The sequence below is a fragment of the Gouania willdenowi genome, chromosome 15 (assembly GCF_900634775.1).
Source record: "Gouania willdenowi chromosome 15, fGouWil2.1, whole genome shotgun sequence".
NCBI lineage: Eukaryota > Metazoa > Chordata > Actinopteri > Blenniiformes > Gobiesocidae > Gouania > Gouania willdenowi.
This window is the reverse complement of record NC_041058.1, coordinates 16,197,051-16,210,627: the sequence shown is the minus strand read 5'-3', so window position 1 is coordinate 16,210,627 and position 13,577 is coordinate 16,197,051. Positions and strand designations below refer to the sequence as shown.

At 39.4% G+C, this 13,577-nt stretch overlaps 1 protein-coding gene and 1 non-coding gene across 3 annotated transcripts; both read right to left on the bottom strand.

Moving 5' to 3' along the window:
• Window positions 1-1,592: 1,592 nt before the first annotated feature.
• pprc1 (PPARG related coactivator 1) lies at window positions 1,593-10,620 on the bottom strand. Of its 2 annotated transcripts, XM_028469194.1 has the most exons (14): window positions 10,500-10,620; window positions 8,001-8,096; window positions 7,643-7,789; window positions 7,395-7,475; window positions 5,425-7,306; window positions 5,009-5,062; window positions 4,194-4,254; window positions 3,934-4,001; window positions 3,153-3,828; window positions 2,872-3,075; window positions 2,713-2,791; window positions 2,520-2,641; window positions 2,109-2,260; window positions 1,593-1,878 (listed from the first exon to the last, which is right to left on the bottom strand). In XM_028469194.1, exons 1-14 carry the CDS (start codon window positions 10,578-10,580, stop codon window positions 1,778-1,780), a joined length of 3,804 nt encoding a protein of 1,267 aa, XP_028324995.1. In that variant the 5' UTR covers window positions 10,581-10,620; the 3' UTR covers window positions 1,593-1,777. The 2 variants fall into 2 exon arrangements, with proteins under 2 accessions (XP_028324995.1, XP_028324996.1); XM_028469195.1 differs by lacking the exon at window positions 7,643-7,789.
• LOC114477352 (small nucleolar RNA SNORA50) lies at window positions 2,339-2,478 on the bottom strand. The gene has a single exon (XR_003675696.1). It is a non-coding gene; the product is annotated as a small nucleolar RNA SNORA50 (small nucleolar RNA).
• Window positions 10,621-13,577: the final 2,957 nt, after the last annotated feature.

Below are 13,577 nucleotides of genomic sequence, written 5' to 3'. Positions count from 1 at the left end.
TAGGCACTGCACTAGTCTACATACATTTCATTGGAACGGCACCAAACAAAATTTTCAGCATCATCGCCTTGCCCAAATTTGCAGATTTGCGATTCATCACTGAATATGACTTTCATCTTGTCATCGATTGCTTTTCCTTAGCCCATTGTAACCTTGTTCTTTTCTGTTTAGGTGTTAATGATGGCTTCCGTTTAGCTTTTCTGTATGTGACTCCCAATACCTTAGGTTTCTTACAGTTCAGTCACAGACGTTGACTCCAGTTTCCACCCATTTGTTTGGCTGTGCATTTTTTGTTTTCAAAACCTATTGCTTTAAGTTTTCTGTCTTAACGCTTTGATGTTTTCCTTGGTCTACCAGTACGCTTGCCTTTTACAACCTTATGTTGTTTGTACTTGGTCCAGATTTTAGACACATCTGACTGTGAACAACATCTTTTGCAACATTCCGTGATGATTTACCTTCTTTAAGAAGTTTGATAATCCTCTCCTTTGTTTCAACTAACATCTCTTGTGTTGAGCCATGATTCATGTCAATCTGCTTTGTGCAACAGCTCTCCAAGGTGTGAGCACTCCTTAAGTGCAGATTGACAAACAGATTTAATCTGATGCAGGTGTTAGTTTTGGAAATGGAAATTTATTGGGTGATTCCATATTGTTTTCCCTATTCATGATCTAAGAAAGCAATTGTTGGCCACTATTTTCTTTTTTCTTGATTTCCTTCAGTGTTTCTTAAAACCAGAACTTTGCCATTTTAAATGACTTTAGTTTTGTGACATGTCTGCAATCTACTGAATGAACATCCTCAGACTGGTGATTCCATCATTTTTTGCAAGGTTTTCAGATATTTTCACGCAGCAGGTTGAGTATGTGTGAAAGAGAATGAAAGGTAGGGTACAGGTCAGGATGACATCTCTAAGAGTGATAATTACACATGACAAATACTCGACTCCTACACTATGGTCTGAAGATATTACTTCAACCTGGCACAGTAAAGCAGGAGCTGAGGTTTCCCGAGATGTGAAAATAATGGGAGAGAATGTAAAATAAGATATCAGTGGAACAGCTGGAAGACAGGGAACCTACTGAGAGGATTTAAAGATGAGCAGGCAAGTGATGGTAAAAGTAATGGGTAACTGTTCCTGCAAGACTAAGAGGTTAAAAAGTTGGTGTTTCTACCGTTTCTGGTGCAAACTGGAAGAAAGTTTGTAGAACTACTGCAAACACTCCCAACTAGGCAAGTTCATACAGCCTCTTTACATTTACTGGAAATAGACACTACATGGGAATTATAAGTCCTTGGGAAGAAAGAAAAAAAAAAAAAAACACCTGATTTTACTTAAATATTTTTAATTAGTTTTAAATCCAGAATGGTAGACTTGTTTGTGGCTTTACTGCGTGTTAAAATGACCAAGAAACATGTGAATGGCTTTAAGCAGATTTACACACTCCATCCAGCATGAGTTTACCCTTTTTATTTGTAAAACATGTGTATTTTACATGCAATAATAACATTGCAATAATTAGGTAATTTCACACATTTAAAAAAATCCTTTTCATACAATTCAGATCATTTTACATTTAAATATATATTTTTTAAAAACAAAACATTTCATTCCTGTAGTCCATTTGTAAACCTTAATTATAAATCTTCACTTCAACAAAAAGTGTTAGCATGGACCAAAATTCATGCAACAACCAAATGTAGACAATGTTGCAGGTCAGGAGCCTTATATTGGCTCTGAGGTAAACATCAGTCGCTTCCTCCTGCAGGCATTCGGCTACCTCTTCAGATTCTGCTGGGCCTGCTTCAGTAAAGTGTCAAAGTCTAGTGAATTAATCTTGGGTTTTGCTGAAAATGGATCATATTCTCTATTTGAATCTGAAAAAAAGAGAAAGGACAGTTGAAGATGCAATCAAATAAGGCTATTATGTGCGTGTCATTCTGGCACAATGTTTAAAATTAGAAAAACCCCATCTTATAACAAAACAAAAAAAAAAAAAAACAAACACGATGAGCAAAGCTTCGAGTTGCTGTATTGTCAATACATTCTAAATCAAACAGCCCAAGGGTCTGTACAACTTTAAATGCACTTGTTAAGTCATCCGTACCTAAGTCAGCATAGCTGGTCTGACAAAACTGTCGCCTTCCCCCAAAACAGAGATCAAATGGCAGCTCATCAGGGTTCCGCAGCTTGGATCCATTCTCAATGGCGTTGAAGGCATCATTTGTGTTGTAGTAGGTTACAAAGCCATAATTGTCCCTGTGACAGACAGCACAATATCCTGAGGTTATATTTTGTTCTGAAGATAAAGGGAAGCTTTGTCATTCCTTATATTTTAGATGTAACTTGTATTTAAAAAAGCAATCTGGGAGTGTCGCCAGGAGGCTCCAGTTATGAACAAGTTTGAATTTGATCTAGCACTGTAGCTTGGCCTTGAAGGTCATGGATGAGACCAATGAGGTTCAAATACAGTGCATCACTCAATTTGTACAATAAAAATTTTATATTTTGGTGTTACCCATGATTTCGAAAGTGCAGGGTGCACTCTTCAATCTCGCCAAAAAAAGAGAAGCGCTCCCCAAGTTCTTTTTGGGTCATCGTTCCCCGAATTCGACCAACGTAAACAATTCGGCGCTCCTCCTGAAAAAGTGCAGAAGAATCAGACTGATTGTTTCTCTAAACGGTGTTTTCTCACATGTGGTCTTACTTACAATTGCTTTCTCTTTCCGTCTTTTTGCCTCCTCCATACTGGGCTTCTTACTTTGACTATAACATGGCCTATACGTAGGACTGAATAGAAGACAAACATTTAGTTTTGGCAACGACTGGTTGAAGTGGTTCAAATGCAAAATGAATGTTTTAGGCAGTACCTGTACAACCCTCTGCTTCTATTCCACTGAGCTGATCTCTGAGGGGATCCAGATGGCGACCTGGAGCGACTCCAGGAGCCAGAACGAGAGGAGGAATAGGAGTACTTTCTTCTCCTCGGTGGAGAGGGCGACATAGAGTGGGAAGACCAGGAGGAAGAACGGGACGAAGAGCTGGACCTACTTTCTGAGTGACGAGAGCGATATCTATAGATAGAAAGCAGTGTTAGAAATTTTGAAACCAAGTTTATTGTAATCAAGCAGCTAATCAGACTGACACAAACCTCTTCTTTCTTGGAGAAATGGATCTTGACCGAGACCTAGAAGAACACCAGTCTGAATCTGAACATGAAGACGCTGTGCTGGGACTGTGATGCGGTCTCTTTCTTGAGCGGCCTCTATTTGGTGAAGGAGAACGAGATTGAGAAGAATCCCGTTGACGGTATGTCCTTCCAGAATGAATTTTCATTGAGTATTTAGTAGATTCAATCTCCTTGTGGATAGGTGATGCATCTGGGGTATCTAGAAGGATTTTCTCTTCTTCATTGATCCTGGGCTGTAGGGGTTCCATAAATGGAACAACTTTAGTTGTAGCTGAAACCACTGGATTTGTGCTGGGCTGCACAGAAGACACTGGACCAGCAGCATGGGTCCTTGTATTGGTTTCAGTTTGTTGCATGATGGGTTTTATAGTAATGGAAGAGTTCCGTTTTACATTCCACCGTTGATACAGCTCAGCACTTTTGTTTGGTAAACAGTAGTCATGATCCCTGCATGCCAAGCTGGGGTCTACAGGTGCAGCTGCAGCAGGTTTACTACAGGGCCAGGATGAGGGCAGGGGTCGGGCTTCTATCGGAATAACTTTTGAGGTGTTGCACTTTGAGGTCCCAATGGCTTTGCTTTTGCCAAGAGGCACAGGTTTCCACAACTGCTGTGGAGGAGTGGCCGGAGGAGTCAAAGCTGAAAAGAAAGTGCATCAAAATTACAAAATGTTTTAAGGCTTTCTGGTCATTGGTAAAAATGTGGCATCAAAATATTTTCCTTAATTCAAACAGTGTTTATTACCTGGAGTACTACAGAGGTCAGCAGCTCGAAGGCGTTCCACCACAGTTTTCTCTGGAACCAATTCAACACTGCACAGCACATGAAAAGGTGTTACATTGATAGTGGTATTCGTTTTATCCCAGTCCGACAAAGACTAACCCAAACAGTAGAATTTGCGGTAGGTCTTGGCAATTGGGTGGATTTTAATCACCACACACGTCTATTTTTCAAGATACTATTAATCACTCCAGAGCAGCTTTGGGGGCTGTAGGGTAACTCACCTTGAGTTTCCTACAGCAGCTGCTCTACCAGAGACCTCCGACACACATTGCTCCACTTTAGCTGAAGGAAAAACAGTGAAAAGGCGTCAGCATATGGGCCAACAGAACAACCACAGATCTTATGACTGGATAAAATATATCTCTTAAGCACAATAATCTATCAAATAAATAACATTTGTTCAAGCCCCATACAGTTAGTACACAGTATGATAGTGTAGCAGTGGCTGATTGTTTAAATAGTGCACAAATTGTAATCCTTGTTAGGTTATGCGCTTTGCTTATTATGCTCCAACAATAACAGGAGGATGAGAGTTGAATAGATCTGTGGACAGGGCAGAATTCCAGCAGCTGCTATGACAAAAGAACAAAACACTTTGTCTGCATCAGTTCCCTTTAAGAGGAAAATCCTATTCACAAACACGTTGAAGACTCTCAGGTTACTCCATCCAGAATAACCAGATAAGCTTTAAGTTTAAATCAATTATTGTTTCTGAAAGTCTTTAGGATGCCACATTATTTTAAAGAAGATCCAGCTAAAAAAAAAAAAAAAAAAAAAAAAAAAAAAAAAGATTAGGAGCCCAATATCTCAGCTAAAACAAGTTCTATACAGTGTCACTTTAGGTCTACCAGCGCATGTGTGAAATATTATGCTGTTATGTTTTGCTTTGTTACATGCCAAAAACCTAAAATGATAAAGTTCTAAAATCAGCTACTTGAATGCTCCTGCTTCACTGAGCTACTGCCCTGCACATCTATACAACCAAAACAAGAGTACACTATAGGGACTACAGAGACACATATCGATTGGTTATTACCTTGGGTCTCTTCAAACTGTTCCAGTAAGCTCGTCAGATCAGCAGCTTCAATTCCTTTGGAAAAAGATGTGACGAGTGAGGAAAAAAATACTCATAATAGAGCGCTAATAGTTTTACTATTTTAGTATCAAGTCTTCCCTTAAATAAAAGAAAAAAAAGTGGCAAACATCGGGTTTTTCTTTGAACAAGCCAATATTTAAAAATAAAAAAATTGTAGTAAAATCTAATCTAGCAATGTTATGAACTTCAAGGACATGCTTCTTCAAATGAGGCTCAGTCAACATTACAATTGCAAACACTGAATGCAGCAAATTAAGTGTTATTGATGGTTCAAATAAAAACATTTCGCATTAAAACGATGCTGACAATCAGATAATTCATGAAATTGAGTGAAATGTGATGCATTCAAAACTCACCAATTTCACTAGTGAACGATTCGATCAGCACCTGAGTGGGACTCTTTACTTTTTGGGGTCCCACTACTGTAGCTGGTTCCTTTGTGGTTTTTTCTTCTGTCTTCTGAGAGTTCACCAGATCAGCAGCCGTAGATGTTAACATTGGGGTAACACTATTGCTTGGTTGAAAGGACTTGCTGTCAGTTGTGACATTGGTATGTGTCAAGTTGACAGCAGTGACCTTTGGCACCATAAGTGGAACATCAGTGATGTTTTTAGGGGAACACACAGAAGATACCATCCTGCTTTTTGTGCACTCTGAGGATGCAGGTTTAGAGACTTTATCCTTCACTTTTTCTTGTACAAGCCGAAGACTGTGCGTCTCATCTGCAGATGATGAAATTTTAGAGGTTGATTTTAAACAACCTACAGATGGCGCTAACTGCTGGGCATTAGTGTTCAATGGTGCGTCTGAATTCTTCACTGCAGTAGACCGAGTTTCAGGTGTCTGTTCAGGTACGCTGGTAAGGGATTTCTTGGATTGGGTAACAGCTGAAACCCTGCTGGAGGACGCGACCATGTAGGCTGGTGGTGCCAGCAGAGCCTCGGGGGTGGGCGGAGCTCCCGGACCCCTCGGTTGCCAGGCGGGCTTTACCTCGTCCACCTCCTTTGCTGCCTGGGGACTGATGCGTCGGGGATCCCTTGGCATGGGGTTTGGCAGACAGGGGATTTGGGGGAGTTCCTTGGGCAGCTCTGGAAGGCTTGGCCATTTGGTACTTGAGGTGGCTTGTTTCTCCAGAGGAGCAGGTTTCTTCTGCTGTCGAAGTCTCCTGTATTCCGCCAGACTGAGTGATTTGGGTTTAGATTCTGTGATTACAGGGGCAGCAGTAGGGAGGGGGACATCACCTACAGGTGTTTCATGTGTGCTGACCAAATCCATGTCCCCAGGTTGGTATTTAGAAATTGGTGTGGCAGCAAAAACCGTGGAAACAGTTGGTGCCTTAGTTTGGACTTTCTGAGAACAAACTTCTGAGGGTAAAATATTTGTACTCTGGACTGCTTCCTGTGTTAACTGAACAGTGGCAACTGGTTTCTTTATTGCAGGCAACTGTGTAGTAGTCATTTCTACAGGAGTTTGAAATAAACAATGGGTATCTTTCTTTGGCTTCACACTTGACGGCAATACTTCTTTTGTCTTGGTGACTTTATTCTTAATTTTGAGGAGCATGTTATCAGTCCTTTCATATGGTTTTTGTGCCATTTTTCTTGCACTCCTGAGGACTCTCTTCTCCACAATCTCAGATTGGGGTTCAATTTTGCATTTCTTCTTCTTCTTCTTCTTCTTCTTTTTCCTCCGAGAGGGGCTTTTACTTCTGATCTCTTCCTTTTGTTTATTCATTTCATCTTTCAAATCCTGACATTGACTTTGTGTCACTGTGCCATTAGTTTTAGCTGGAGCCTTGTTCAGTAATTCATCATCATCGTCAACAATAATATGGTCAGATGTATCACAATCATCGTTAGGAGAATCTTTTTCCATGTGTGGAACTAATGACACATCAAAATCTGAGATGGCAAGAATAGGCTCTTCGTTCTCTCCTTTATCAACAACTTCAAGTACTATTCCTCCTTCAGGTAGCACCTGCTCCCCTTCCTCATTCTCCACATGTATGGTCATACAGTAGGAGTGCATGTGTCTGACAAGGTCCCCTAGGCTAACAGAAAGACCGCCATCTCCCTCCTGCTCAAATGAAATGGGCAGTGGCAGCGCAAGACCATCCCAGTCCAGTGGCTCAGTGTCAGGAAATGAATCACACCCAGTTGGGCTCAGACTGAGGTGGCCTTCCTCTTCTTCCTCCCCATCACTCCTCTGTAGAGCATTAACCTGTGTCTTGGGGAGGCTCTAGGTGTAGAAAAAGACAATCCCAATAACATTTTTGAAACATGCCAACAGATTTAATACTGTGCAACACTGAGAACAAACAACCTACCTTTCCAGATGAGAGCGGTTTCGTTCTGCTGATTGCTTGTTTTTCTGGAGGTGAGCGTGACAGGCACAAGAGTCTTCTCAGCTGAAAGGGAAGCACAATGATATTCACACTTTATCATAAAGAGACATAATGAGAATCTCAGGTCAGCAGTGCCGCCTTTTACTCTCTGCACAATACTGCAAGTCCAAAAGGGGGACGTCAAGAGCAAGCTGTGAAACAAGAGTTATGTATGACAGCTGGGCACTAACCGGAGAGTGTTCCCTGCCTTTCTGACCTGAGAGCAAGTCTGAGTCAGGCAGCGTGTCAAACGGGGACAAATTCTCATCATCTGTATTATCGAGGATCTCTGTCAGGGCGGTTAGCAGTGTGGATTCACTGTACTCAAGTCCTTTAGACTATTTAAAGATAAAAGAATATATATAAACAAAACATTAGAAATTGGGTCAGGAAACAAGCATGGTAGTGACTTAGTAGTCAGCAATATATGGCAGTGGATCAGGCCAAGATCTGCTTTTGTTGACCAATGACAACACCACCACCATACCAAAGCAAAAAGGTTTAAATTGGTTATTTCATTATATAAAGCTAAAAGACAATCAGTCTTACCTCTATTGCTGGGGTATCCTCAAAGAAGGAAAGGATTGAAGGGTCTAAGCAGTTTTGAAGGGCTTCCAAAGTGTCTTCAGTGCTCTCCCTAGTGTTCTAAAGAAAGCACACATCAAACTTGTTTTTGGAGATGTCGGCACATGTAACTCAGAGTACCTGAAATGCAAAACCTTAATGGACTGGTAGTGGTTAACATTAAAACCTAATCTTAAAGAGTAACAAAAACCCAAAACTACCTTTTTTTCTGTTGAATGCATAGATTGGTATTAAGTCGATTGATCCTAGCCACACTCTTAACATAAGTATTTTAATTTGGTGTTTTTAGTTGTAAAATTTAGGCATGACTGCCCTCTATAGGTTGAACCCTGGCTATTACAATTGAATTTTGCTACAAGCTGAGAACAAGACTCTTTGACTTCATGACCATTAAGTGAACAAGCTAGCACTGTTGGCTCCTCCCCTCCTATAAAAGCTGGTAGGATGAATTTGCTCTCAGCATTCAGTGAGCATTGACTGACAGCTCCATGTGAACTGTACTAAGATGCTGTAATTCTATAAAGAGCAGATTATGGTCTAATCAGAGGGTTAATCAAGTTCTGTGTGTATATACAGCCACATTGTGTGTGAACATGCATGTACTTCTTGTTGCTGTGTGTTTGTAAATTGGTTTTCTGGGGCTCATGGCTGAGAGCAGGGACTGTTTGTCTGTGCATGTTAAATGTCAGGTTAGGTTATGTGTGTGCGTAGTGACTTGCTGTGAGCTGCTGTGCCTGGGTGTGTCTTAACTGCTTCATGGAGCAACACCCATAAGACATTTTTGAATTTCCTCTCTTAGTGAAAGTTCAGCCAAATCTTCATTTTTTGAGTTTTAGCAGATTTTATACACTGGAAATCCAAATGAGCAAACTGATATCTGACCAGAACAACTGTTTGATTACAAGAGAAAAGTGCAACATTAAGATGAACTACCACACCTTTCAGATTTGTGAGACAAAACAACTTAATCAGCACTAAGAAGCTACTTTTAATGACAGCCAAGTTAGAAAAACTACCAAGATTGTTTTGTTCACCATAATATCCTGTTTTGACCAATCAAAATCCTGCTTTTCATCCAGCTTGTTTGTAGCGTCCTTAAATTATAATTTTTCACCAGGGCATATGCTAAAGATTACTTAAAAAATAAAGCAATATTTTTCTAATTTCAAAGCTAAGATTAGAAATATATGTATAAAACAACAACTCAATAGCAGATTGAAACTTTCAATTAATAGTCTGATTAAACAGTATATTCCTTAAAGACTAGACTGACAAAATAAAAATAAAAAGTAAAGACCATTAATTGCAGAAAATGACATGATCCCTCAGTGCATATCTAACTAAAGGTGTTAGCACCACTGTTAGCGACAACGTGGTGCACTTTGGTCTGAAAATGCTGCTGCAGCCTCTTACATTAACCCACGTGTTCTCATACAGTGCGCAGACATGTTTGGTCCTCACCTCACCCCGTCCACAGGGAGGCCACCACAGCCACGTGTGGCACTACAACAAACCTAAATACGACTAAATTCAAAGGACACATTTAATTTTAATTTTACTTGCTCGTTTCAAAAACTAAAAAAAAAGACATTTTACCACAATATTTCACTGTGTGTAAATATATATATAACAGTCCTTGTTTCTATGAGAACTCTGGACAGCTTTAGCCTCCATTGATAACGGTAGCTTCCAATGCGCATGTGTACAGGAGGCAACATGTGATTCATCATGGCTAAATCACACGTGGGTAGATATACGGGTATTATTTAAAAAAAAAAAAAGTAAAGTCGGTTTAACAAAACACTGCAATAACACCAATGTAGGGAAAAAGGCAACAGTGTGCTTGTTGTGATAACACTTCATTATTGTGAATCACCAACCAAACAAATACGTAATATACTGTATCGTGCTGGCGCAAATAATGTACATCATACCAACTAGTGATCAATATAATACAATCTATAACCCGGGTATCATGACGCAGGCTGACTGTGTTATGCATTTTGATTAACCACTGGATTGTGCAGCATTAGGTGGTCAGTACACAGAGTACTTCCACCAATAAAACACAAAAAGCATTTCTTACAATACAAAAAAGTCAATAGACATCCATAGCAGGACTACTACTAAGAATGCACACAGTTGTCACTACCGGTAACAATGGTTGTTTAAATTTCACATGGCACAGCCTGCTTCATTCATTTCAGCCGGCCGGAAAATGCTGTTTCCGAAGTAGGAAAACATGCATTAAGACTTAAAAAGGAAAACATAATAAATCCTCGTGTGTACAACACTTGGAAGGAAGCAACACTTGAATTAAACTCAGTTGTAAAGCGAAAAGCGTTTTCCACGTGTCACTTTTTCATGCGCAGTTGGTGCGCACATTGTACACCACCGAACACTTAAAAACGAAACACATGGGCTGTACGTGAAGCGGGACGAAATAAAACACACATTACTCACTCCTTCTAGTGTATCCATTGTGAAAAAGTCCATGTTACAAGCAGTTAAAGTGGCCTCGCCTGCGCCCCACTGCGCCGCCATCTTGCTCGTCTGCTTTCGGACTCAAACTGATGATGATTCGCAGCTGAAGAAGAAAAAAAGGCATGCCGGTTAGGACACGTGGTCTCTCATTCCCGGCAAAATGACGCAGCAGGTCAAAGGTTACGTTGCTACGTCGGCGTGGTCACCTACACGAGGTTTGATACAAACATTTTTTTATTAATATATACTTTAGTGTTGTTCATGAGTTCTAAGGATCACCTTCAGTTCATTGTGATTTAAAAAGTTACTCGGCTAAACTTTTCCCCCCAATTTTTACGACCAAGCCCTAAACTTACGTGTTAAAACTTGCTTTTACACCTTTTTTAATTAGTCTACCTTCATTGACTACTGTGTTTTATTTTGAATACATATTGAAAGTAATACAATACATTAAACAAAATGTATTTAAATACAATACAAAACATAGGAATTGTTTTCAAAAAGGCAAACTCATAATATATATATATATATATATATATATATAGTGAACATTTAAACTTTTTGTATGTTTCCTGACATCTATGTGAACTTATTTGTTTTTGCTGCGTTGTTTTTCCTCTATTGCCTTTGTTTAATTCCATAACACAGTTGCTTAGCATATTTATGAGTTACTGACATGTAGATTTTTCATATTCTTACTAGAGCTGGGAATGATTCAGATTTTTCCAAATCGAGTCGATTCCATTCACAATGGTCCGATTTGATTCGTTTCTATTTTCGATTTGCCTAATGATATTTCAGTCACAGTACCAATTTTACTTAGATTCTCAGAGATTTATTTCTGTAAATAGTGGAAAGTAATTCTAACTTGGTACTGTATTAAAAGTACTAGTGCAGTGCCCATACGAAGTATGTCTTGCTATAGAAAAGTTTGAGGTTAAGTAGTTTTTTCATAGATGGTTTACATGGGAGTGTTAATTCCTCTTTAATTCAGAATAAAAGTTAAATCATCTTTAAACTGACCATGTAAACACTGAATTCTTAATGCAAATTAAATTCTGAATTACACACGCACACATTATTATTATTATTATTTTTATTATTATTATTACTCACCTTAGTTACAAACGTTGCTCACAGAGGACACCTGCTGCTCAATATTTACGGGGAGTTTTTTTTAATAAAGATATTAGACCCACTTTAGTCATTTTTAAAAGCTCTTTGTGCAGTCACTCCTGTACATTCTACACAGCTGTCAACATTGAGCTGCTCTGCAAAAATTATATTCACAATAAATTGCCTTTTTGCATTCATTCTTAATTTATTTATTTTGTTACCATGTCTGCATATAATGTCATGTATTGGGGTGACCGTGGCTCAGTGGTAGAGTGGGTCGTCCAGTAACCGAAGGGTTGGGGGTTTGAATCCTGCTCTGTCCGAGTCATTGTCGTTGTGTCTTCTATGAATGGGTATGACTTGTGCATGAATGTTGGTGGGGGTCAGAGGGGCCGTTGGCACGAAATGGCAGCCACGTTTCTGTCAGTCTGCCCCAGGGCAGCTGTGGCTACATTGTAGCTTACCACCACCAGTATGACTGTGTGAGTGATTGGTGTGAACGAATGATGGTTTCTGTAACGCGCTTTGAGTCTATATGAATCCAAGCCATTATTATTATATGTGCCCTTTTTAGTGTTGCAATGTGTAAAACACTCATTCATTCCTTTATTAATTCATTATAGATGTACTGTATGTATGCCTGGAAAATGTTTCTCTCCTTTGGCAGTTAGTAAAGGATTTTTTTTTTTTTTTGCATTTATCCTTAAAATTTGAAATCTCCAGCTTCAAAACACAAACTTGGAAAAATAGCTCAAAGGTTGAGTTGGAAGTTTAATAATTGTTATTGTCTACAAGGCGGTCATTAGTTTTAAAAGCAGTCATAAAAATATTCAGATAAGTCCTTGAACTCATATTACCTAATCATTCAATCATTGCAGAAACCAATAACTCTGACAAGAAACAACGTAAGGAACCTCCGTTACTTTTCACAGAAGATAAAGAGATTTAGCAGATAGGAAAAGAAAAGGGTGTGGTCACAAAAGATGTGGGAGGACCTATAGTTTCTGCTGAACAAGTTAAATAAAAGTGAAACACAATTTCTCGCTAATATAACTGCAGGGTAAGGTTGTGGTTTTAAGCGATTTGTTGCTTTGCTGGGCAATGTTTATTTTCTGACTAGAAATGTAAATCTGTGTGGCTTCAAGCCCCATTGGGAGCCCCCCTAGCTGGTCTGTGTCTTTGTGTTGGCTCTGGGATAGGCGGGGGTCCCTTCCAGGGTTTTTTTCTCTCCTTAGTCAGCAGGGATTAGCACCAGCAACCGGGTGGTTTCCCCTTTGTGTGAGGGGAGAATGCTCTCAAATTAATTCTATCTTATATTTAATCAACTCAAGCTCATGCATGCAGCATGGATGACATTCTTTTAGCAACTGACACGCCAGACTGCAGTTGTGCAAATGGCATGCTGACAGACTGTTTGCTTTCTGGCACATGTCCATAATCCCTAAGGCAGCAATTACAAGTCTCACTGGTTTTCCAAGTACAATACTATTTGACGGTGTTCCAAAGCTTGTAACACACATTCTCTGTTAATTTGTTTACATAACCCAGAAGAAGTTTGGGCTCCTCCCTTCTACATGTGAATCTCACTCACAATGTTTTTTAAAAAATTTAAAAAATTTAAAAAACACATTAATATTTAACAAAATCTAAATGCTTCTCTCCACTGACTTGTCATAGTATACAGTAGAAACAAGCTAAATGGAAAAATATCAGTCAGCATTTATAAACTGCAATGCGTAAGCCTCTTAGCAACCATTTTATGATTAAATCTACCTAAATGTTTCAAATGGCAGTATATAGAAAACCCATTGATGATGATGATGATGAGAGAAATTTTTGGTTCCAATTAAACATAGTGAGAGTATTTCAGAATCTGTTCATCTGCTGCACAAGTGTCAAACTCAGGGCCCGGGGGCCAAATCCGTCCCTTTGGGGGCATCC